The sequence below is a fragment of the Pristiophorus japonicus genome, chromosome 8 (assembly GCF_044704955.1).
Source record: "Pristiophorus japonicus isolate sPriJap1 chromosome 8, sPriJap1.hap1, whole genome shotgun sequence".
In the NCBI taxonomy this organism is placed as follows: domain Eukaryota; kingdom Metazoa; phylum Chordata; class Chondrichthyes; family Pristiophoridae; genus Pristiophorus; species Pristiophorus japonicus.
Genome location: NC_091984.1, coordinates 117,162,691 through 117,189,858, shown reverse-complemented (window position 1 = coordinate 117,189,858; position 27,168 = coordinate 117,162,691). Strand labels below are relative to the sequence as shown.

Below are 27,168 nucleotides of genomic sequence, written 5' to 3'. Positions count from 1 at the left end.
CGAGAGTTCCCGAATGCAAAAGAACACATCTTTTCCAGTTTGAGAAATGTAGTGCAAGATTCAATTTGACTCCTGGGAGTTTGAAGTGGAATCCAGGGATCCGCAACAGGAGATTGCAAATCTTTGACTATCTTAAGTATCATAAGCTCTGTTCCTATATTCTATCCATGACTACACACAGATCCTGAGGACAACAAATAAATACCTCGTTGTGATTTCTGTGCAAAACATAACTGAAGAGATTTAAAAATGAACTTATTTTCATTGAAGAAGATTGAGAGAGGGGACATTCGAAGGTATGGATAACATCTCTGAAAGCAAATAATTTAACGACTTCTATCACCGAACCAGAGGGATCTGGCACAAAATTAATGAGCTTGCAGCAAGGCTGGAGATTGAGAAGAATTGCCTCTCTCTCTCCCCCACAGTATAACGGATATACAGAATGGACACTGCAGCAAAAGCAGTTAATACTACATTGATTAAAAGAGTTGGATGAATTCCTGGTTAATACAGGTATTGGATTGAAAGTTATAATGCTTAGGATATATTCAGGTGATCAATTGCTCCATAGAAGACTATGCTTCATTCAAATTTTTTTTTCTCCAAAATATACATTATTCATATAAAATTTTCACAATACATTGGAAAATAGTTCAGTATCTTGCGGTCAGCAATTCCATACAATTGTTTGGATGCTGACAGCAGTTCCATACAATGCACTAGCGTACATTTCATTTCAAGGTACAGTGCTTCATTCAAATGACATCCATTCAACATACCCAGTCAGGGTTGAATAATGCAGATTGTTATGTTTGACTAATCCTAAGTTCCTTCTTGATTACCTTCAGGGTCAGGGAGAAATTTCACAGAGCTTCTGAAAGTTGCATTTCTAGATGTTCAGACCCTCCCAGGAGAGTAAATTAAGATTGAGATCGTCCATAAGAATGCAAATCTCTGCTGGAACGAGCAGTCTTAATCGGCCAAATGGATGTTTCTTGTCTCTTAATTCTTCAATTGAAATTTTTTGAAGTGTAGCCACTTCAATGTTGGGAACGCGGCAGCCAACTTGCGCACAGCAAGGTCCCACAAACAGCAATGAGATGATTTTCAGACATGCTGTTTTATTGATGGTTGAGGGATAAATATTGTCCATGATGCGGGGAGAACGCTCATGCTCTTCTTCGAAATGGGATCTTTCGCATGAGAGGGCAGATGGAGCCTCGGTTTAACATCTCATCCGAAATGTAACTTCACTTGTGTGGTCCAATGTTCTGCTTATCAGCGGCGGACTTGCCCTAATAGGGTACACAAGGGAATATTTGAAATGCTTCTTGGCATCATCTAACCAAAAATGAAAGAGAATTTACTGGGTTGTAAAGAGGTGGAGGCTGAATAAAGTGAGACATACATAACATGGCATGCGCCTGTGAAGACTGGGATCTTCAAATTTGAGCTACACAGATATGTTGTCAGTTAAGTCAAGTCATTAGCTCTTTATTTCCCTACTTAAAACATCCTGCAATCTCAGATCAAAATAATGTCTGAATGTGGTTTTCCCAATCTCAACCCCAAATCCAGTGATGCTAATGAAGCCTGATCTGGTGGCACCTGTAACTTTTTTTTCCCTTTTCTATACGTCTGTTGAATCTTGCCTGCAGCTGATGCTGCCAATGTCAACTACTCTCATAAACCTACTTGGCAGAACTAAACAATCTGAAACCACTTCAGGATAACAAGGGAGCGAGCCTGAAGATTGACCTTGCCTGGTTGACACAAAATGTTGCTGTCAACAGGTTGATCAATAAAAATAGATTTCGGAATAAATCACTTTTTGAAAGTACTGAAGTCCTGGGGCCAAACTTGAGGCCGAGCACTATGCAGCTGGGTGAACCTTCGCTGTGTTTTTTTATATTGATTTGAGACTCCAATTACCAGAAAAACAAGTTTGTTAATATTAAACAACCCTTTAGAGATGGGACGAAACAGTTTGCTCTTCAGATTTAGTTATAAAAATCTTAAGTTTAGCTTATTGATTGGAAAACAACAACAACATTTGATGGTGTTATTTATGTTATTTGACCACTACCTCAGTCAGATAATAGTACTGGTGCTAAGCACAACAATATCGGCTCCAGGACCTTTGAACTCCTGGTTCAGGAGTTAACAACATTTCATAGCTGTTAGATATTAAAATACTACAGTAATAATGTTATACATTTAGCTAATTTCCTTTCCCCCCCCCCCCCCCCCACACCACCTCTGTTGCCTCTCATGAAGTCATTCATGATGGCTACTTGAAGGTGCACAAGAGCAACTTGAATCAATTATCTTTGCTCCTGTTTATTTCTTTGCTTGGAGATCCTTTGCCTTGCCCTACCTCATTCAGCACTTTATTTTTTAATGTGCTGAGTTGCATTGATCGTCGGCATCTACTTTTACTGTTATTGGAAGGGAATCATCCATCATCATAGGCAGTCCCTTGAAATCGAGGAAGACTTGCTTCCACTCTCAAAATGAGTTCTCAGGTGACTGAACAGTCCAATACGGGAATTGCAGTCTCTGTCACAGGTGGGACAGTCAGTGGTTGAAGGAAAGGGTGGGTGGGGAATCTGGTTTGCCGCACGCTCCTTCCGCTGCCTGCACTTGTTTTCTGCATGCTCTCGGCGACGAGACTCGAGGTGCTCAGCGTCCTCCCGGATGCTCCTCCTCCACTTAGAGCGGTCTTTGGCCAGGGACTCCCAGGTGCCGGTGGGGATGTTGCACTTTATCAAGGAGGCTTTGAGGTTGTCCTTGAAACGTTTCCTCTGCCCACCTGGGGCTCGCTTGCCGTGTAGGAGTTCCGAGTAGAAAGCTTGCTTTGGGAGTCTCGTGTCAGGCATGAGGACGATGTGGCCCACCCAGCAGAGCTGGTCGAGAGTGGTCAGTGATGCAGTGACAGTTGCATAATAAGGCTGGTTACAGGAAAATGAAGCGGCACTGGTCACAGTGGGGAATAAGATTCAATAATTTACCGCGCCATCACACTCGTGTCACAGAGCTTTTTACAGGGATCAAGTGATTTTTTTCTCTCTCTGCCTGTAATATTGACTGAAGGTTGAACAATGGTGACAGCTGGGAAAATAAATAGCATGAAAAATTCCATAAACAATCATAACTTTTCAATCTTAAATTGCATGGATGACTCAGTGGGGGAGTTCAGAAAAGGATGTTGGCATAGAAAAATGGGAGCATTTTGTCAGCCAGTCATGCGTGCAAGAGCCCTGTTTGACAAGGATTAAAGCTAATAGCTCATATTAAATGGGTTGGAGTGTTGAATGGGTGACTGATAACCTGAACTGATCTCTGTTAAATTGTCTCGCTTGACCAGTTTATCCACTGTCACACTTTTCCTGCACACCTTGCCCCTCCTTCCACCAAGCTACATGACATCAATGCTGAAATAGAGCCTGGTACTACTTAACTCAATACAGCAAGTATATGGGTGCAATGGTTTGAGCACTTCTATCCTTAATATCGATGTTCCCTGCACTTGTTTGTTTACTTCAAAGATCTTGCCAGTTTAAACCAATGTTGTATATAGCCTCGTTCATAAATAAAGACGTACCTCCCGGATATCTCCATAGACTCCTTAAGGAGACGATGGTAGCAGTTGGTATTAATTCATTCAAAAGCAAAATTGATAGATTTCTTTCAGAAAATAACATTTTGGGATACAGTAGATGAGGAATTTGAGACATGAGGATGTAACTAGTAGAGTGGATAAGGGAGAAACCAGTAGATGTGGTGTGTTTGGACTTTCAAAAGGCTTTTGACAAGGTCCCACACAAGAGATTAGTGTGCAAAATTAAGGCACATGGTATTGGGGGTAATGTATTGACATGGATGGAGAAATGGTTGGCAGACAGGAGGCAAAGAGTGAGAATAAACGGGTTCTTTTCAGAATGGCAGGCAGTGACTAGTGGGGTGCCGCAAGGTTCATTGCTGGGACCCCAGCTATTTGCAATATACATTAATGATTTAGACGAAGGAATTGAATGTAATATCTCCAAGTTTGCAGATGACACTAAGCTGGGTGGCAGTGCGAGCTGCGAGGAGGATGCTAAGAGGCTGCAGGTGACTTGGACAGGTTAGGTGAATGGGCAAATGCATGGCAGATGCAGTATAATGTGGATAAATATGAGGTTATCCACTTTGGTGGCAGAACCAGGAAGGCAGATTATTATCTGAATGGTGACAGATTAGTAAAAGGAGAGATGCAATGAGACCTGGGTGTCATGGTACATCAGTCATTGAAGGTAGGCATGCAGGCACAGCAGGCAGTAAAGAAAGCAAATGGCATGCTAGCCTTCATAGCGAGGGGATTTGAGTATAGGAGCAGGGAGGTCTTGCTGCAGTTTTACAGGGCCTTGGTGAAACCACACCTTGAGTATTGTGTGCAGTTTTGGTTTCCTAATCTGAGGAAGTACATGCTTGCTATTGAGGGAGTGCAGCGAAGGTTCACCAGACTGATTCCCAGGATGGCAGGACTGACATATGAGGAAAGACTGGATCAGCTAGGCTTATACTCACTGGAATTTAGAAGAATGAGAGGGGATCTCATAGAAACATATAAAATTCTGACGGGACTGGACAGGTTAGATGTAGGAAGAATGTTCCCGATGTTGGGGAAGTCCAGAACCAGGGGTCACAGTCTAAGGATAAGGGGTAAGGCATTTAGGACTGAGATGAGGAGAAACTTATTCACTCAGAGAATTGTGAACCTGTGGAATTCTCTGCCACAGTTCGTTGGACATATTCAAAAGGGAGTTAGATCTGGCCCTTATGGCTAAAGGGATCAGCGGGTATGGAGAGAAGGCTGGGGTGGGGTACTGAGGTTGAATGATCAGCCATGATCATATTGAATGGCAGTGCAGGCTCGAAGGGCCGAATGGCCTGCTCCTGCATCTATTTTCTATGTTTCTATGACGTTTGGTAAGTGTAGCGTGCGTGGAAGCAAAAGGTGACTGTGGATGTATGGTTCCCAAAGCTCTCCGCCACTAGGGTTTCCTCGCCTCGTGTCTGGATCTGTTGTAGTCTAATCGATAATTGCTATGATTAGTCAACAACTCCATTATCATTGTATCATGTGACTGGTCGAAGGTGAGCTAGATGGACCTTGGTCCTTTTCAGTTTGACAATTCCTATGTTTCTATAAAAGTGTCACGTGATGTGGCACTGAGCCATTCAGCCTAGGAAAATTCCACATTTGCCCAATCAGTACTGAGTAAGATGCTCTCGAGCAGAATTGAATTAAAAGCCGCGGTCTGCTTCAGTAAAGGCACAATATAACTGCAAGTTGGTGTTGGGAGCGAGGGATACTGATTGACACCCAATAAATATAAAAACCCGAAGTTTCTCCCCAAATTATGGTACTTAAATGGATGGAAGATGTAAATATTGATGATCTGTTAGAGTATATAACTTCCAGAGTCAGGGTTTCTATGACTGTTAGTAGGATATTCGTTGCTCATTGGTAAGGCAGTAACTGTGACTAAGTAGATGTCATTATGACATTTGTGACGTGCAGTTGGGGATGGGGATGAAGTTCTCTTCAGAGAATACTTTTTTAAAAATCGTGAAGCTTTAATGCGTTGTAAGCCTATACTTTATACTTTGAGGGCATTGCAAATCCACTGACCTGCAACCAGTTGACTGTAATAATCCTATACTTGCTTTGATATACGTGCATTTCTTCGATATGTGCTCGGTGTCTGACAAAACATAGAAGAAAGAAAGAGAATCTTTCCAGTAAGAAAATCTGATGGAAAGAGGAAATGGAGCATAAAGTAGGTGGAATCCAAGGTCAGGAAACTAGGTCTTTAACCCATTGGCAGGGCCACAGTATTCCAGTGACTGATTAAGTCACATTCTTTGTTAATTGCATGGGATTCCAGGAATGCTTATCATTGTTTTGGGGATTGAATCCTGCAAACTCTACCCATTTAAGTTAAACCACTGGGTTAGGGAAAAGCCACTGTCCGTTTTGTTACCTGGAATTCAGGAACTTTAAACCGGTGCTTTGGCAATTCTGGTCATTAATTTTTCCTCAGAAACCTGCAAACTAGTGGCTAAGCCCACAGCTATGCTCCAAGGCCTTGCCGTCTCCCGATCTCTGTAATCTCTTCCAGCCCTACAACCCTCCGAGAACTCTGCAACCTTCCAGTTCCGGCCTCTTGTGCATCCCCTCCTACTTTTGCTCCCCATTGGCAGTCATGCTTTCAGTCGTCTTGGCCCGAAGCCCTGGAATTCCCTTGCTAAACATTTGCGCCTCTCCACTTCTCCTCCTTTCAGACATTCATTAAAACCTACTACTTTGATCAATTTTTATGTCTGACTATGCTCCTGTGAAGCGCCTTGGGACATTTTACTACGTCAACGGCACTATATAAATAGTTGCTTTAAGGCTGCTATGATGTATATGAAGGCAGTTGCTAGAGTTTAACTTTTATATGCAGTGATACAGCTGAAGGCAGGACCAGGAATTTCTTAACTATGCATCCATTAAATAAAATAACTTATTTTATTGTCAATTAACGAGATTTCCCACCAACAGCCTTGCAGTTACACTTTCTATATTTAATTACGTGTCAATGCAATTCCATTGAGTGGAATAATATGGCTTGCTCTAAGCCAGCGAAACCCAGGGTCTTTACATCCAGCACCAGTTACATGCCCTAAAGAACAGAGGAACTGCACTTTGATGTCTGCAATATACAAGGTTGAATGTGTGGTGTGTCATCTTTTTTATAGCTCTCTAGGTAATTTGTCTTTAGCAGCAGAAACGAAAGAACCTATTTTATGCTGCAGGGCTGTAAAAACAGGTTGACAAAGATATATCCACACGATATATCCATGTGCACAATCAAAAAAACCAGCACTTCCAGAAGTAAAACCCAACAGAAATGTAATGGAAGTTACTCTTGGCTATCGTGAGTCATTTTTCCTCCTGGTCCTGTTCTTATTTGGTAACTTCACAAGGCGGCACTGCAACCTGTCGCAAACGTCAACAGGTCCCACTGAATTGTGAAAGTAATTGCAGCACGAGTGTGTTTCAGGCTTTTGCTTCATTGTAAAGTCCCTGCAATTTGGGTATGTTAGAGGCCAACCCTTGATCCCCGATAACTCCGGCAGGGAATGTGGACACGTTCTCCACGTTTCCCCACCTTGGATAATTGGAAACTGCAGGCATGTTCTTGTCACCACACCAAAGGGCATTAGATAGAGACACATTCCTAGTCATCCTCGTTCAGAGGAACTGCCTATGATGATTCTCTCTACACCTCTCCACTCTCCACCCTGCCCCCCGCCTTCAATTACCAATTAGATCACCAACTGAACCAGAATGAACAGACACAAACTACGGGATATGGGGATAGTGCGGGAAGGTGGAGTTGAGGTAGAAGAACAGCCATGTTCTTATTGAATGGCGGAGCAGGCTCGAAGGGCTGAAGGGCCTATTCCGGTTTTTATTTCTTATGTTAAATCACCAGATTCCAAGGCCTGAATTTGAGTATTCGGTAAATGACGGAAATATTTTCTTGCTGTATACTTCGATTCCCCCCTCTTTGTCCCCCCTCCCTTTGCTGTTTAGTAAATACGTGATTTGAAAATCTTAAAATGAATGTCATGAGGAAAAAGTGGTGGTAAATTTAATGAATTGTTGGATTGATTTTAAATTGAACCTCCTTTTGATTTGTATATCCCTCTTACGAAGCCCTAATTCTGAATAATCTGCCCAGACGTGCCGTTTTCACCCTTCTGGTGTTGCAGATTGGAATCCTTCTGTGAATATTTGAAATATTTACAGTGCCGTGCTACAAGTGGCTGTTTGATGAGAAAGTGGGACCTAATTGTGTTTTTATTTAGTCATGTGAATTCGGCGAAGGAGCAATGTGTCAACATTGCAACGTGAGAGTCAGATACATTAACCTTGGGGATCTGAACTGTTCATCTATCTTGAATGAGCAGTGCCTGCCTGTCTCGTCTACTGACTGAAATAACTGCTCGGCACTTTATTGGCTGTAAAGCACTTTGGAACATCCTGAGGTTGTGAAAGGCGCTATAGAAATGCAAGGTTTTCTTCTTTCACAGTCACCCAGAAATGCAGATCAATGACTTGCTTCATCAATTTTCTACCAATGAAGGTTTTTTTTTAAAGTTTTGGTTCGGTGGATTTTTGTCCACTTTTTTTATAGACCCCCCCAGTTTTCATTCCTGTTGTTTTCTCCACATTCTTTCCCGGTAATAGAGATTTGTGCTGGGTTAGGGTTACACAGGTTGCTGGCCACCTTCCAGTGCTTCACCAAATGGCTTTTCATCATATGTGAGCTATTGGCGCTATCGGCCTATTTGGCTTTTGGAAGCATTACACCAAGCTGTTCTCCACTAAACGCCAACTTGGCAGCACTTCCTTGATTCCAGTCATGCCGTGGGGCAGGTGATGAGTGGAGGTTGGCTGCTTCCCTTCAGCAAGGAGGGAAGAATCTGCTGCTGATACCACCACCGTGATCTCTTGTGTGCCTTTGATCAGCAGCAACCATAACTTGTATTTCTATAGTGCCTTTAATGTAGTAAAAGGTCCCAAGGTGCTTCACAGGAGTATTAGAAGACAAAATAATTGACATCGAGGCACATAAGAAGAAATGAGGGCAGATGACCAAAAGCTTGGTCAAAGAGGTAGGTTTTAAGGAGCGTCTTAAAGGAGAAAAGAGAGGTGGAGAGGTTTAGGCAGGGAATTCCAGAGCTTGGGGCCCAGACAACAGAAGATACGGCCACCAATGGATGAGCGATTATAATCAGGGATGCTCAAGAGGGCAGAATTTGAGGGGTGCGGACATCTCGGATGGGGTTGTGGGGCTGGAGGAAATTAGAAATAGGGAGGGGCGAGGCTGTGGAGGGATTTGAAAACAAGGATGAATATTTTGAAATCGAGGTGTTGCTTAACCAGGAGCCAATGTAGGTCAGTGAGCACAGGGATGATGAGTAAACAGTGTAAACATAGTGCTCGGGGAAGGCTGAATGGCTGCTTTAGTGAGCAGCTAGCTAACCGAAATAATGCATGACATAGGGACCTAAAACCAAAAAGGCAGAGAGGGCGAGGAGAGGGGCAGTTGTCACAGTCCTCTCCTCTTCTCCTCCCCCAGTCTTTACAACACCAATAGGGGTAGATTTTGACATTGTGCGATAGTGTCAACAGCCCGTTTTACATCTCTTCCAATTTTTTATTTTTCTTGACTTCAACGGAAATAAATCCGGAAAGAGATGTAAAGTGAGCTGTGACTCGCTATCATCTGTTTTACACGATCACACAAATTCTAGATCTACCCCAAAATGTGTTCAATGAGACACAAGTGCAAGCACATCCTCATGGATTCTTGTTGTCTTCTCAAACCACGCTCTCTCTCTCTCGCTTAAAATTGTAATTACTGAAGAAAAGGGTTTTGTTTTAAGTGAGGTTATGAACTTTTCTCTCTCTCTCGCTCTCCCTGGCCTCTGGATCACCTGTCTCCTTGCAGACCAAAACAAAGGCCAGGCTGCCTGATCCTAAGCCTTTGCCAATGTTGCTCTTCAAAAGAATACATGTGAAAATACCTTGCAGTTTTCAGCGTGCAGCAAATTCACGGTATACTGTGGACAATTTGCTATCTGGCAGAAGGAAACGGATTTGCCATTTGATCAGAGCACCGGCAATGAATCTGCTATGAGCTGCTCAATGGCGATTTTCTCCTCCTAAATTCCTAATCACAATGTTTAGCTCTAATGGTTAGCAAGTAGTAAGTGTCATTTAGCTGTCTTAAATAAGTGTGAACAGAGACCTCTGACCAGAGGTATAAGAAATGACTCCACAACGGTCATAGGGCTTAAACTGAGAAGTGACATCAATAAGATGAAAAGAATGACACTTGCACATCCCGATTTCAGTCACTCCACCAGTGCCAACCGTGTCTTCAGCTGCTTAGGCCCTAAGTTCTGGAACTCCCTCCCGAAACTTCTCCGCCTCTCCACTTCTCTTTCCTCCTTAAAACCTACCTCTTTGACCAAGTTTGTGGTCATCTGACCTAATAACCCCTTCTGTGGCTCGATGGCAAATATTGTTTGATAATGCTCCTGTCAAGCCTCTTGGGATGTTTACTGTGTTAAAGACGCTATACAAATACATGTTGGTTATCCGACTGTAATGGAGAACTCTGTTGTTGTAAGTAAAGCTTAAAAACGATCTGTGATATGAGGAACTGCAGCCAGATGACATTGAGCTGCTACTAATTTAGTTCCCTGCTGTCGATGTCTGGACAGAGAGTTTGGATTTTCTGAGCGTACATGCATCACACAGGCACTGAGACAACTAAAGAAATCCTTCTGAATGCGGGTGGTCCCAACAGATTGCGCAGTGGTGGAGATGGCCAATATCAAGAGCTTTGTTCATCAATGAACAGACAGTCCAACGAAATTAAAAGTTGTGCTTACTTAATAGAGACATGAGAGACAGACATTCTCGCTTGTTTAGGCTATAGATTTAGATAGTTTTTTTGGTATTGACCTGCGTGAAGGAAGCTGGAGATTCAGACCATGTGAGCAGACTCGCATTCAAAACTAAGATGTGATGTGCAGCATCAAATGTGATTTAAAGATGAGTGTTTTCTGTTTTGTTGTGTTTTCTCTGCATTGGCTTAAAGATTATTACCTCTTTCTCAAACATCTAACAGTTTCTATAGACAGACCATTGTCCTTTTCCATACTATCTGACCTTGCAGAAGTGTGCACCTGAGGGCCAGAAATGACCCCATATTTATTAAACTGCTTCACGGATTTGAAGTAGTCTTCTGACGTGTTTCCTCGTATTCTTCAAAATTGTCATGTATTCAACCAGCATTGTAACCCATATATAAACTGACCTAAGTTGTACACTGTGAGAACACTGACCACTCGGTGGGAGACACTCCTAACCTGGACCTTCAGGTATAAGAGGGGAAGCTCCACCCACCTTCATCACTTGAGTGCTAAGGAATAAAGGACAGGTCACAGATTGACCTCTCAAGCATGGGCCTCGTGTGCATTTATACTGTGTAGTAAGGACGTATCAAAAATGGTGGCTATTACCAAGAAGATTGGTGATTTACAGGCTAAAGCTATTAATTTTATTTATAAATAACAATATAAAGCATAAAAAAGGTCAATACCAAAAACACAATCTAAATCTATAACCAAAACAAGAGAGAGTGTCTGTCTCTCTGTCCCTAAGCGCAGCTTTTAATTTAGTTGGACTGTCTGTTCATTGATGAACAAAGCTTTTGATATCGGCCATCTCCACTACTGCGCAATCTATTCAGACCACCTGCATTCCATAAGAATTTATTTTGTTGTCTTCAAAAGTCCTGCTATTAACGCGAAAGGCGTCTTAATACAAATGTTTGATCAGGTCTCAGATCTTCCTTTCCCATCTCAAATGAAACCAGATTATACCTACCCCCTGCAATTTTCTAAGTGTTGTAACAACCCAAGCAATACTGTGTATGCAAATATGATTCTATCTGCCAAGGTACACAAAAAAATCTGTATGAATCAATTGGATTTGTCACTAATTGGATCAAAGTCTGCACGATGGAATGAGCCAGAGGCTGGATTTACTTGGGTGTTAATATGTCCTTACTATACAGTATAAATGCATACTTGAGTGAAGGTCACTCTGACCAGTTACCTTTATTACCAAGACCTCAAGAGAGTGAAGGTGGGTGGAGCTTTCCCTTTTATACCGGAAAGTCCAGGTTAGGAGTGTTTCCCACAAGTTCACTCCCTGTGGTCAATGTTCTCAAGGTGTACAACTTCCGTCAGCTTTTACATGGGTTACAATGATAGTTGAATACATGACAGGTGTAGCACCCATAAAACATCCATTTGTTGGGTACAATACAAAGGAAAACTACGTCTGTTTAGCACCTCCACTTTTTAGCTTCTCAAGGGGCCTTGTGTATTCAAAGCCCATGTCAGCATGGTCCAGATCAAGTCTTGATGGCCCCATTTTTCTGTGTTTACCTCAGGAGCAGGGCAGATGTTGCTTGTCCTTATAAAAGTTGAGTGCTATGAGCTAGTGAGTTGCTGTTACGGTTGAACACCATTGGCAAAGTATGCCTTCTGTAACCTTGTTTATTGACAATGGTGAAGAAGAGTTACAATGGGAAGAGTTTCGGTCTGTTTTAAGGAGGTCCAATAACCTTTCCATATTCTCATACAGCCACCCGTCACATGTTTAGACTCAACTCATTGAAGGATTCAGGTTGATGGATTCGTACTCCTTTGAACTATTGCCAGGGATCTCGTGGCATGTTGCCCCATACCTCCACATTTCCCACTTTCAAACTACTGCAGATTGGTTCCTGCTCTCCACTGCGTTAGATGGATACATAGGCCTTCTCACAGACCTCCTGGGGATGAGATAAACCTGCCCTATTACACTGCTGCAGTGTACACATGTACCCCTGCTCCCCACTTGACCATCAGTGGCCAGGTGAACATTCCTTCCCAATGGACTGCCAGGGATCAGATTTTCTTCAGACTGCTACAAATGATGGGAAACTCAGCAGACTGTGGACTGCGGGAGCAGGTGAGCTTTTTCTTCTTGGCATCCTTACTGAAACAATTACGAAAGTGAAAAACACATTTGCTCCTCATTGTATGCATACTGAAAGAAAAAAAGAACTTGCATTTCTATAGCACCTTTCATGACCTGGGGATGCCCCAAGGCGTTTTACAGCCAATGATGTAGTCACTGTTGTAATGTAAAAAATGCGACAGCCAATTCGCTCACAAGGTCCCAAAAACGGCAATGTGATGTTGGCCAGATCATCTGTTTGTGATGTTGGTTGAGGGATACCAGGGAGAACACCCCTGTTCTTTGAAATAGTGCCATGGGATCTTTTGTGTCCTCCTGAGAGAGCAGACAGGGCTTCGGTTTAACATCTCATCTGAAAGATGGCACCTCTGATGGCCATCTTTGTCACTTTCTTCAAAGAGACAGGTGCCTCTGAATCTGATTGATTCAAATTTGTATATTTTCCAAAACAATTGGAAGACTAGTTGGGATTTGGCAGTAACCCCATATAAAATGGACGACGCAGATACAACATTTAAAATTTACCAACGACATGAGTGTCCTGCAAGGATGTCTACTTTGGAATTAATTACTCCACTGGTGGAGGGAGCAGCAGGTGATGTTTTATCTCGTTAGTTGAAGCTTCAATCGAGGGTTCAGAGTTGAGACTAGGAGAGGGTGGCTAAAAAAAATGACTCGTTTTCTTAAAGTAATCTATGGTATAACAGATGGTTCAGTGTAAGATTATGGCCGAAGGACTTGCCTATGAAACATGATGATCCATTTTCTCTGCAGAAACTTGCATTGCTGCAGCACTGATTTTTTTTTTAAAACAATGTTCGGAAGTAATGATGGCAGAAGGTTTCAAAACCCTGGAATAAATAAATTGTCAGCGTGATAGGTTTTCTTTTTTTTTAAAACACACTTTCAGAAGTCTCTATTACTATTCATGCCACAAACAGAATATGTTTTAATGGCTGAAATGTTCTTAGAAGTGGAGTGCATTTTCCAATTGTCTGTGCATTGATCGGCAACAATGCGAGACTTAATTTGGCTTTCATTAAAGATTAATCTTTGATCAAAAACATCATGACTGGGCTGACTTTCTCAGTTCATAGCTAACGATGGTTGAGTCAAAATTATGTAATATTGACCCATTGCTCTGCAGAGTGTTTCAAGCAGATTGATTATCAGTGCTTGCTTATTTTGCAAGTGCTGTCAAGTCATTAAAACAAGCAAAGGATTCAAGTTCTGAAAGTGAAAGGTTTGGGCAGCATGAAAGAATCCAGAGAGGAAATGCACTATTGATTGCCTGATGACATACTTCCCCCTCCCCCGCCCTTCCCATTCCTACCACTAATTTTTGAAATCTGTTGTTGCCACTTCTAGCAGGAGTTAATGGATACCGTTTAGAAGCAGGAACTCTGATCAATCTTCCCCTCACCGATCCGTTTCAATGGGGTCAAGTTTCGGCCTGAGTTGCTCCTATTTTTTGGGGGCAACTAGTTTAGAATGGCATATCTTAGAAATTGCAATTCTCCACTTCTAGTCAGTTAGAACAGTTTCATGTTAGAAAGCGGGTAATTATAGACCGGTTAGCCTGACATCAGTGGTGGGGAAAATGTTGGAATCAATTATTAAAGATGAAATAGCAGCGCATTTGGAAAGCAGTGACATGATCGGTCCAAGTCAGCATGGATTTATGAAGTCATGCTTGACAAATCTTCTGGAATTTTTTGAGGATGTAATTAGTCGAGTGGACAAGGGAGAACCAGTGGATGTGGTGTATTTGGACTTTCAAAAGGTTTTTGACAAAGTCCCACAGAAGAGATTGGTGTGCAAAATCAAAACACATTAGGTATTGGGGGTAATATACTGACGTGGATAGAGAACTGGTTGGCAGAGAGTCGGGACAAACTGGTCCTTTTCAGAATGACAGGTAGTGACTAGTGGAGTGCCGCAGGGCTCAGTGCTGGGACCCCAGCTCTTTACAATATACATCAATGATTTGGATGAAGGAATTGAGTGTAATATCTCCAAGTTTGCAGATGACACTAAACTGGGTGGCGGTGTGAGCTGTGAGGGAGACGCTAAGAGGCTGCAGGGTGACTTAGACATGTTAGGTGAGTGGGCAAATGCATGGCAGATGCATTATAATGTGGATAAATGTGAGGTTATCCACTTTGGGGGCAAAAACGCGAAGACAGAATATTATCTGAATGGTGGCAGATTAGGAAAAGGGGAGGTGCAACGAGACCTGGGTGTCATGGTTCATCAGTCATTGAAAGTTGGCATACAGGTACAGCAGGCGATAAAGAAGGCAAATGGTATGTTGGCCTTCATAGCTAGGGGATTTGAGGATAGGAGCAGGGAGGTCTTACTGCAGTTGTACAGGGCCTTGGTGAGGCCTTACCTGGAATATTGTGTTCAGTTTTGGTCTCCTAATCTGAGGAAGGACGTTCTTGCTATTGAGGGAGTGCAGCGAAGGTTCACCAGACTGATTCCCGGGATGGCTGGACTGACATATGAGGAGAGACTGGATCGACTGGGCCTTTATACAATGGAGTTTAGAAGGATGAGAGGGGATCTCAAAGAAACATACAAGATTCTGACGGGACAGGGCACGTTAGATGCAGGTAGATTGTTCCCGATGTTGGGGAAGTCCAGAACCAGGGGACACAGTCTTAGGATAAGGGGTAAGCCATTTAGGACTGAGATGAGGAGAAACTTCTTCGCTCAGAGTTGTTAACCTGTGAAATTCCCTACCGCAGAGAGTTGTTGATGCCAGTTCATTAGATATATTCAAGAGGGAGTTAGATATGGCCCTTACGGCTGAAGGGATCAAGGGGTATGGAGAGAAAGCAGGAAAGAGGTACTGAGGGAATGATCAGCCATGATCTTATCGAATGGTGGTGCAGGCTCGAAGGGCCGAATGGCCTACTTCTGCACCTATTTTTTTATGTTTCTCGAACAGATTTTCTTTTTCAAAAGGGGGCATGTTCGGTCACTTAGGCCTGTTTTGCAAGTTTAGGCAGCGAAAACTTACTCCAACCTAGCTTAGAATGGAGTAAGTGTAGATTTTTGTACGCTCAGAAAAACCTTGCCTACACTTACAAACGAGGGTGGCCGGGGGGGGCGGATGAAGTACTTACATTTTAGAAGCATTCAGCAGTCTCGCTTATACAAATAAACAGCCATCCTGAATAAAAAATTATAAATAAAGGAAATAAAAAGATACATTAATTTTCCTACCTGTGTGAAGCAGCAGCCTGCGAGCTGTGGAGCATCAGGCCATTCGGCCAGGAGACAGGGGCGGCGTCTGTTGCACGACGGACGGCAGCAAGCAGTCTTCGAGCTGCGGAGAATCAGGCCATTCAGCCAGGAGACAGAGGAGGCATACAAAGCAGCGGGAGGGAGAGCGAGACAGCCAGCAAGTTTAAAAGTTACATTTGTAATTCAAGTATGGTTGCTGCATTATCAACACCACGGATTATGCAATGGTTCGCCATCAATTCACTGCATAGGAGAGAATTGATTAGAGTTCACCGCACCAGGAACGTCATAGCCCGTAGGCTGATGGGCAGGAGACCTTACCCACACCGGCAATATTGAGCCAGGCACTTGTACCTGGACATGAACAAGGCTGATTGTGCCAAAAGGCTGCATTTCCGCAGAGAAGTTGCCGTTGAGATCTGTGATATGCTGAGAGCAGATTTGCAGCCCAGAAGCAGAACGCCGACTGCCTTGCCTGTTGAAGTGAAGGTAACAGCTGCACTTGCCTTCTATGCCTCGGGATCGTTTCAGGCTACAACTGGAGATGTGTGCGCCATCTCACAATGTGCAATACATGCCTGCGTTTACCAGGTCACGGCTGCACTGTATGCGCGGAGGAATGACTTCATCAAGTTCCCAATGACCGCACAAGCAATGCATGACAGGGCTGTGGGCTTCTTCGGGATTGCTGGCTTCCCAAAGGTACAGGGCTGCATTGATTGTACCCACATCGCCTTGCGAGCACCTGTGGAGGATTCCGAGCCGTACAGGAATCGAAAATGTTTCCACTCCATCAATGTGCAGCTCGTGTGTGACGACAAGCAGCGCATCATGTCAGTCAATGCGAGATACCCTGGCAGCACTCATGATGCGGTCATTTTGCGCGACAGCGTTATATCTGACATGTTTGAGCAGCAGCCAGAAGGGCAGAGCTGGCTACTGGGAGACAAAGGGTACGGCCTGGCCACCTGGCTCATGACGCATAACACGGACGGAAGCTGACCGTCAATACAATATGGCGCACATTGCGACACGCAGCATCATTGAGAGGACCATTGGCATATTGAAACAGCGTTTCCGATGCCTGGACCATTCCGGAGGCCACTTGCAATACTCTCCTCAGATTGTCAGTCAGTTCACTGTTGTGTGCTGCATGCTCCATAACTTCGCCATCATGAGGCAGCAGGAGCTGGTAGTGGAACCAGAAGATCCACGTGAGGGGCCAGTGCCTGATGATAGTAATTTGGAAGAGCAGGATGAGGATGATGATGACGATCAGGAAAGCATGCAAGTGCCTGATGCCGGAGCACGAGGTCGGAGGAGGGCCGTCCATCGTGCTCCTTTAACGATTGCTCGAGCCCTGCACCAGCAGCTCATCCATGAACGCTTCAACCACTGATGCCTGAGGACTCTGCGACCACTGTTGCGCATGAACATATTTATTCTTTGGAGTTGTTCCTACGTTGTGTGTGTTAATGGAAGATGATTCAGTTTGAATGAAAATATTTTATTGAAAAGTTAACAGTGTAATAAAATATTTGTTGTATCAAACTACTTTTTATTATGACTCTTTAAGATCACTTAAAAACTTTTAAGATTGCTTATAAACTTGTAAAGTTACAAAACTTACAAAACAATTTCAATGTGAAAGATTTTACACTCTTAAGATCACTTAAACTTCAAGATCACTTTTTAGGTTCAAAATTAAATGATACAAAATGTGAGAGCATTTACACTATAAGATCACTTAAAAACCCTAAGATTACTTATAAGTTGTAAAGTTACAAAACTTACAAAACAATTTCAATTTAAAAAACGTTACTACAGTTACATCAAGAACAAGGACAAAAGCAGCAAAGAAAGGCTGCAACCATGTCTCATCCATATCTCAGTGAATGTTCACTTCCTCATGGGGGTGTCATTTGATTGGCCGGTTAGTGTGCCCTTATTATTGCAGTTATCTCACCCAGGCCCTCCCTGACGGCCTGTGCCGTCACTTGCACTCCCTCGGACATTCCCTCCCTCATTTCCCGTGTCATTACTGCTATTTCTCCCGTCAGTACTGTCACCTCTTCACCTACTGCATTGGTGCCACCGATGAGTGATCGGGTAAGCTCATTGGTCTCCACACCCAATGCCACAATCTGAGCCGCATCTGTTGCATACTGCATCTCAGGAGAGCGTGTCTCCAATCTCCTTCTCCTCTGCCTGGGTCTGCCTCGTGGCACCGCTACACTGGGAGGCGCGGGCTGGGACGGTGGGACGCTCGGTGTTCCAGATGGCCGTACTAGTGAGAGGCGTGGGCTGGGACGGTGGGGTGCTTAGTGTTCCAGATGGCAGCACTAGAGTGGGAGGCGTGGGCTGGGATGGAATCTTCTGCAAAGATTAAAATATAACTTTTTACAGAGCGTGTCTTTCTGCAGGGTGGGACATACAGATAGTCACATTACAATTACGATTACATTAAAAAATGAAAATATTACGAACACTAACTACTTGACCAAGGTCACGCCATTTCTTTTTACACTGGTTCCAGATCTCCTGGTATGCACCACTGCGCAGTAATCTTCTGCAACTTGGTTCCAGCGTTTCTTCATTTCTTTAGGTGGCACTTTTATGCGACCTCTGTTGCTGGTATCCAGCTCCTGCCATCTCTGCTCACTGATGTTGACTAATATCTCCACTTCCTCATGCAAGAAATTCTTTGTTCTTGGTGGACGTTGTTCCATTGCTGTATTGAATTGACACTTTTATTTTTCAAAACACACACTCCTTATTTTACATGCACCTATGCAGCACCTGTTCTGGAAGTTTAGCAGCAAAAAGCAGCACTCACTGATTTCAGCAGGTGATTTCTTCAACAGTGCTGCTAAAAGCATTCCTTCAGACACAAAAATCACCAAGGTTCAATCCCAAGCCTTTCCATAGCACCACAAAACAAATCAGCACTTTTCCTCATTTACCTTTAAAAATGGCCGAGTGCCAATGTTTGTGTCGCACTGCGCATGCGCGCATGTTCCAGCACACGTGCACAGGGCTGCCGGCACAACGTCGTCTTCTCGGATGTAGCCCCGCCCCCCTGCAGTCTCAGAATCGGCGCCCCGCTTTGGCCCTGCCCTCCGCAGATCTCGCCACGCCTTGCCGAGCTGGACAGGAGCAGCAGGGAACTGGAGAATTGCTCCGTAAGTTTTTGACACGCTTTTGAGCGCGGAAATCCGGCGTGGCTCACGGGGCTGCGCCGTTCTCGGCACACCCCCGAAACTTGACCCCAATGAGCCCAACCATAGCATCTTTACTGCTGTCACCGAGATTGTGATAGGACCTGAGACCTTGCTGGTCTGCATGGGTCAGTTATTCATTGGATTAACTCGCTTGGGCTTTGCAGGTAAGAAGCTTTGTATTCATTATTATTTGCTTTGCTTCATGCCTTAGAAGCTTCACTAACCTCAACGAAGCTACCACAACAGTGCCAACAGTTCCCTGTCTATAATGTTATCCCATATCATGACTCACTGTGCTGTCGTATGTGACAATTATAAAGGTCATTGTCATTTATCTTTTGCAGGGAGAGAGCAAAATCATGGTCTGCATGCATACGGCCAATTGTGTCTTAACTTTTTTTCAAGTATTACATTTTTACGAATCCCTTGCATATAGTTTTGGGGTTGCAGTGCCTTGTTGACATGCCAGTTTTGGTTCTGGGCTGGCTGCTGTGATCAAGTGGTGGTGACCCAGTGTAACTCACTCCATCAATGGGGGCAAATGTCTTCGCTCAATGGCGCTTGTCACTTAGAAGAATCATGGGTAAAAGCACGTGACCTACCAACGCTGCAGCATGTTAGAACGTACTGAGCCACTGCTGTTTATAACGTGAAAGGGGCTGGAGTGGGGGGCAGTGGTGGTGCAGGGGCCAGACTTCACCGCTTCGTTTAAACCTTCAAGAGAAATTAAGATAACTTTCTCCATATTTTTTCCTGATGGTTAAGGATGGCATCACTTATTAGTATATAACCGAGCTCTTCCATCCCTTTTATTTCAGTATGAATTCAAAGCCAAGAACATCAAGAAGAAGAAAGTGAATATAATGGTGTCGGTTGATGGGGTCAAAGTCCTCCTCAGGAAGAAGAAGAAGGTGGGTTGACCTTGTGCAAACTTTGAAGTAATGAATAACGGCAAAGTCCACACGCTGCCCATACCGAGCGTTCAATCATCATCCACTACTGAAGGTTCATGCTTTCCGCTTCTCTTCATTCAATGTGTGCAGCTAGAAGCAGTCTGCTGTGGAATTTATTCATGTACAACTCCCATGGCTGCTCAGATGTTTGAGCCCCTGAGTATTTATAAGAATGGGCTTTGCTCACTGGCAGAACTGTGAAGGTCTTGGTCCTCGGCTGTGGTGGTGATTGAACGTGACATCTGCTTACACACGCCACTACCTATCTAGTGTGTCTGAGAAGTGATGAGATTGTTACCGTTGGTAACCGTGATTCAGATGCAACTGTTAACTATTACGAGAGGCACTTGGAAAGTGGAGACTTCAACTGTTCTGCATCAAGCCTGAATTTAACAAAAAAAATCTGTCAGTGATATTTTTTCACTTTGTGCAACAACAAAAAGCCCAGTTAGATGGCAGATGAGGTTTAGGAGGTGGATGTGCTGCCGGTTACTGGAATAGAATGCATTTTGGTCTCACCTCTGCCTGGAAACCTGAACCTCCAATTGAGAAAGTTGTTAAACTATTCCAACTTCCCAGTTTTTGGCCCTCTTTACCTCACCGCCAGGTCTGCCGACCTGAGGAGCGTCCCAGTGCAAGTCTGTCAGCACTTTCTTGAGGTGCTCTTCCGTCCATTGATGTTGCTGTTCAGATAGAAAGCCAGGACTGCCCCCCTCTCTCACCTTGTTACTCTAGCAACACTGGGTACTGTATCTGTTATAGTTACATGCCCAGCTCCATCCCCACCTTTCCCCCCCCCTCCACCATACTCACTCTCCTGGGGAGGACCTGCAAATTCTGGGGGTATTGTAAAGGGGCTGGAAACTGAGGTGCAGAATCTCTGGCCACTTTTACCTGAACTATGCAGCAGAGAATCGGCATTCCTCAGGGGCAAAGGTCAGGCAAATCAGCCCCATTATTTTGATTCTGTTTTTATTGAAACTTATACCCCTTAAGAATTGTGCTGTGAGAATTGCATTGGAAGTCAATAAGAGAGTGTTACAGTAAAGCTTGCATAGCAGGCTGTTCCAGCAACTAAACAAGCCCAACGGTAGCCTATTAAGGTTATAATGCCTCTTTAAGTGAGCGGTAGGTGATGTAAGGGAGGCCATCATCATTATCATCATAGGCGATCCCTCGAACGAGGATGACTTTCTTCCACGAGTTCACAGGTGTTTCGATGAAGGCCCTGATGTTCCAGTCCTGAAATCCAATTGAGTGGGTGGAAGATGCCTGTGCATGAATTTTTGTAACATATGGTGACAGTTGCACACCACCCATCACACGGGCTTGGCAGAGCTAGGTCTTGGTCCAGTGGCAAGGATTAAGCAAGACGACTGGAGAGCTGCTCTGCTGCATAGACCTAGCTCGCACACATATCGCAGTGTGGTCTGGCCCATGCTGCCCCTGGGCCCTCGGCTCTTCTGGGCCTCATACCCTTATCTGTCGCACCTCCGCCACAATCTCTCGCCGCTGCTTTGCCACAAACATTCACCGCATCTCGCCACAAACACTCGCCGCTCATCCGCCCCGACCTTCCCACTCCTCTGTATCTGGGTCCTGCCAATGTTCCTGCCCACGCTCTAAAACGGAGACCAGGGTTTTGATGACGTCACGCAGTCACCCATCTCAAAATCGTTGCATACTTGGAGCAGCTCGCGCTGGAGGTTGAAATGGTACGCCGCTCCAGCTCTTATACTTGCTGACCTGCGGAGCTGTTCTCTCGCAGGTCGGGGGGCCAGTTAGATTACCTGCCCATTAACCCTACTCTGTCTCCTGCCACTCAGCCAATTTCCTAACCAGGTCAATAAAATGCCTTCATAAGCTTCAACTTTAGCTAACAGTCTCTTATGGGGTACTTTATCAAATGTCTTCTGGAAGTCCATATAAATAACATCCGTAGACACTTGCCCTGTCCACTACTTCAGTCACCTCTTCAAAAATGCTTTGAAGACGATTATATAATTGTCTAGCCTAGGATACCTGCCATCAGGACCCAGTAAGCTAACTATCATTAGCTCTGCTACATTTTTCAGAACCAATTCCTATTTTCCAGTTAACTTTAGATGTCAGCTTTAGATCAATGGAGCACTCTTGCCTCCTCATTCAGAAGGTCATGGGTTCAAGCCCAACTCCAGAGACTTCAGTACACAATCCAGGCCGACACCTCAGTGAAGCATTGAAGGAGTGCTACACTGTCCGAGGTGCCATCTTTAAGATGAGATGTTAACCTGTCTGCCTTTTCAGGTGGAAGAGGCACATTGGTGTGTTCAAACATTTAATTCTTCTGAACCGCAGTGTGCAAGTTGTGTCTGAATGGTTGATCCTGATTTATTTTAAACCTGCAAAGCTAAGCCATGTAGTAGTTATTGAGCAGAATGACCTTGCAGACCCATTGCTTTCTATGTAAAAAGCAGTGATGGCAGCTCAAAGATAGGTAAATGTTTGCGATTAATTCAGACTTGTCAACTCTGTTGTCTTTCCCAAATTACTTGTTACCCAAGAGCGAGCAGCCATTGGATGTAAGCGTCAGGAGCCACCACAGAGAGCCATCACACTGGCAGTTCTAACTAATCATGTTCTGCGCTTTCATTCTCGCGTTACCTGCACGAATGTGTGAGAAAGCAAAGATGCTGATGACCTTGTGTCCAGCTCATTTTTTTTCTTCGTGTAATGAATGTTGGCACTGGTCAACTTCAAAGTTTTAAAAACATTTCTGCAAATGAGTCCAGTCGTTTCTGGGCTAGCTGCTTCACTCTGTTGGCAACCAGCACTGTCATTGTGTCCTTACAGGAAGAGTTTTAATAACTGCAGAGGGGAACTCCATTATCCTTGTCCGAGTGATAACTCGTAAGCTTCCTCCGAGCAGGTGTCGATTATTTTTCAGACTTTCCCACACCCTGTGCATTAATGTCCTAAGCACAAAATGGCATTCGAAAAATAATTAATATGGGGACGGTTTTTTAAGTGTACTTGAGTGTCATATGTATTCTTTTAAAATCGATTCACCTATGAAGAAAAGGTCTCCTCTAAGGACTTCTCCGTAATGAACAACAGATTTGGCTCTGCAATAATCTTTGTGCTTGACATCAGAGATGTCCTGTTTCCATTTATGTTTGGTAGTCAAGATCTATGAAGAAGTAACCCTTTAGCAAAGGGATGTTCTGAGTATGTGAACCTTTTGAGTGTGTGTGTGTGTGTGTGCTTTGCTTTCTCTGTCCTGGTATTTTTCTTTTGTTAGATCCTCCTGGGCCTCCATGAAGGTGGGAAAAATTCTCTTTGCCGGGTGCTGGGAGTTGCGTATGGGTGGACTCTGAACATTTCCATTGTTCAGTTTTCTGCCCTTTCCCAAGCAGAGATCGGCTGCATTTCTGCTCAGCACTTCAAGCAGAGCAGCATGTGAGATTGACAGGCCACCACTGTTGCATCAAGTGGTGCTGTTCCATTCCCCATGTAATAGATGAACAAACTCTTCCCCGATTGGCGGGAAAGGAGTGAGGCAGCAGCTCAAATGGAGTGGCTCCATTTTTTGCTCCGTTCCCAATTTTAATGCCACTGGATTTTGCCGGCGGATGAGATTCCCACTGGACTCTGGCAGGGGCCTTGTTAATCAATATCAATCAGGGTCCCATGATGCATGTGGGACCCCGATGACTTTTTGAGCCCGCTTCGCATGGAAAGGTAACAGGAAGCCTGCGGGCCCCTCGAGGAGCTTGTCTCATCCAGCTGCAAACTCCGTGCATCTATTTATTGACCCAAATCTACCAGTCTGACTTCAGATAGCTGGACCTGAAGTCTGTTATGTTGGATCTGTCGTAGTGCTGATCCACAATAGGGTTTCAGTGGAGGCAGTGCAGCTACGTCGGAATTCATGCTAATAAATTTAAAATGGTAGTTTTTCACTGACAACAGGCACACAGCTGGTATGTAAACCGACACAGAGAGAAAATATCTGGGTGAACCCAGGTGAAGGAGTTTGAAATATTCAGTCCTACTTTTCACTGCAGAAATACCACAGTGTTTTTTTATTATCCAATATGTTTAATGGATTTTGTATTGCATTCTGCACTTCATCAAGAAGCGAATCAAAAATGGCACCAAATTTGCAAGTAATTTTCAAAACATTGTCGATAAGGTATCCGTTATACGGTTGCTATCCATTGTGCCCACTGGCCCAGAGTGGCACTTTATCTTTTGAAGGGACACACTAATTATCGAAAAGATTTTAGCAATCTTGTTTGCTTTCCAAACACTTGAAGACGTACCATTTTAGCGTAGATTTTGTGAACATGGCATTGAAGGAATATAACTGCTTGAATGGAATCTGACCGTCCGAAATAAAGATGGGATCGGTGCTGTACAGTACTGAGCTCTCCTTCATTGTATCGGCTGTTTCCTGATGCAATTTGTTAAGCATTAGGAGCTTTTACTTAGGGGCTTGGGGGGCAGTTGATTGATTTAAATTCGGATCTAAATTCACTTCACTACAGGAATGAAAATTATTTTTCTCTTTTTTTTTTCCCCACAAATCGTTGAGTTTTTTTTGATACAAGATGTGCTGTTCCTCATTTATTTGCAAATGTCATTGTTGTAAAATGGGTTTCTTTCTAAGCACTGCGATGTTTTATTGTAAGTGATGCTTAAATGAATGTAGTGTTGGCTTGCTGTTCCTGTGGTTTAGCACTTGAGGTTTTGCAGGTTTGATTCATTAATGCAGTAAATAACATTTTGCAACTCTTTTCTTGTACTATAGTGCGTTGACAGTGTGCAACAGGAGGGAGGATGTTTTGTTGTGATGGTTTATTGGTGCTTTACTACTTTGGATTATTAATTGTGTTGTTGATTATTGTATGCTTTAGATGGCCAAGAGTCTAGAAGCAAAGGACGAGGACAGGAGAGTGACCCCGACTTCATTCTGGATGACTCTCCTTGTAAGTCGTTTGGAGTATTAAATATCTCTTCTTACATTGTTTACACGTTTTAATTTAAATGATATATTTTTGACAAGATTTTTAAAACGTATTTTTCATTATTCGTTTATAATATCAACATACACACAGCACAAGACAGAAAGAAAGAGAAAGACTTGCATTTATAAAGCGCCTTTCACGGCCTCCGTACATCCCATAGCGCTTTACAGCCAATGAAGAACTTTTTTTGACATGCAGTCCTTGTTGTAATCTAGGAAATGCGGCAGCTTGTTTGCACGCAGCAAGCTCCCACAAACAGCAATGAGGTAATGACCAGATAATTGGTTAGGAGTGATGTTGGTTGCGGGATCAGTATTAGCCTAGTAAAACAGTAACGCTTTGTAATATCTTCAATAACATGATTTTAGGAGAGAACGTGCACTTTCAGTTTGTTAAAAGAATACTGCACATGTTCTGCGTCTTTGACAATAGGTTTCGAGTTGTGGCTGCGAATTGTTCAGGTACCCATGGAGGGGCTCAATCTTTGAAATGCCCCTAATCTGGCAGGAGGGATGCGGAGCAGTGAAGAGAAGGATATCAGATGAATGCAGCTTATATTTCACTGTTGCTTTTGCTCTTTTGCCATAATAGATTGATGGAAGGCTAGCCATGAGTTAGACCAACAAAACACATACGAGATTCAAAAAGTAAAAACTGCGTGTACTGAGAATCTGAATTGAAAGCTAAAACAGGAAAGCCTGGAAATTCAGGTGCTAAATGGACTCCTTAGCCTCTAATATGGCGGGCAGGAAGCACACACATATCACAAGGTAGAAGTACACTGCCCGCCATATTGGTAAAGGCCAAAAAATAAACGTGCAGCGTCCATTCCTGAAGCATATGCAAAATAGGGGCCTAATGCCTGTTTGAGGGCCTTCATTGCAAATTTGGTTTGCCCTGAGGAAACTGCTACTCTGAAATACCAGGCCTACGTGCACCTGCCCCCCGCATCAACCTCTCCTCACAACCCACCCAACAATCGCTCTTCATGGCCACCTCCCCCTGAGGCTCAATCACTCTGCCCCCCCACCCGTCCCCTACAGCTGCCTCCCTTCCTCACTTACCTGAGGACCACTGCCAGCATCACAACGGCATGATTTTCAATGACTCTTTTTCTGGGCGAGGTGATGGGTGAACGGGACTTGATACAAGTCAGGATACGGACAGCCGAGCTTTAGAGGGTGGAAGATGGGAGGCCAGCCAGGAGAGCATTGGAATGTATAGGAGTGAATTCCCATCGGGAGAATCACTTGCATGACCCGACTGCTGTACATAGCACACGGGCTATGTTGATTCACAGTTATGTTGTGCCACTTCCCCAAGACTAGATATTTATTTATTTTCAAAAGCCAAGAGCTCAAATCATTGGAGATAGTGATTGCAAAAATAAACAGTTGTTAGTTTTAGGTTAAAACCTGGCAACAAAACGTAACTATAACTTTTGTCCCCTGCCTGAGACAACACTGCTACATTAAAAACACTGAAAGGACAGGTAGCTGTGAAATAGTTGCTCTGCGTCTATTATTTTTCTTGCCTAACCAATCCATATTTTGTTGCTGTGTAATAACGCAAGGTGCTCCAGTGAGGCAATCTCCTGTTCGAGTTCTGAAACAACTAAGACCCAGTTTGATAGTAACAGTCAGAGCCAGCTCCGGGAAACTTGGCAAACGTAATCATTTTTATGGAAAAATCTGTTAGTGTTGAGTAAAAGTAAGCAAAGAATTCTATTCAATTCATTTGAGTGCGATCGCTATTAGAAACATAGAAACATAGAAAATAGGTGCAGGAGTAGGCCATTCGGCCCTTCGAGCCTGCACCGCCATTCAATGAGTTCATGGCTGAACATGCAACTTCAGTACCCCATTCCTGCTTTCTCGCCATACCCCTTGATCCCCCTAGTAGTAAGGACTTCATCTAACTCCTTTTTGAATATATTTAGTGAATTGGCCTCAATAACTTTCTGTGGTAGAGAATTCCACAGGTTCACCACTCTCTGGGTGAAGAAGTTTCTCCTCATCTCGGTCCTAAATGGCTTACCCCTTATCCTTAGACTGTGACCCCTGGTTCTGGACTTCCCCAACATT

The 27,168-nt window shown here is 43.8% G+C and overlaps 1 protein-coding gene across 7 annotated transcripts in view; it reads left to right on the top strand.

Annotated features, from left to right (window-relative positions):
- nos1apa (nitric oxide synthase 1 (neuronal) adaptor protein a) overlaps positions 1–27,168 on the top strand; it is a 498,327-nt gene that overhangs the window by 183,861 nt on the left and 287,298 nt on the right. For 5 of the 7 annotated variants that reach the window (XM_070887340.1, XM_070887339.1, XM_070887343.1 and 2 more), the window contains 2 exons: positions 19,941–20,033; positions 24,974–25,045. The exons of 1 other annotated variant lie outside the window; for it this stretch is intronic. In XM_070887340.1, coding sequence (XP_070743441.1) covers positions 19,941–20,033; positions 24,974–25,045 — 165 coding nt within the window. Of the gene's footprint in view, positions 1–12,534; positions 12,641–19,940; positions 20,034–24,973; positions 25,046–27,168 lie in introns of those variants that run through there. One more of the 7 variants, XM_070887341.1, reaches the window with a different exon arrangement.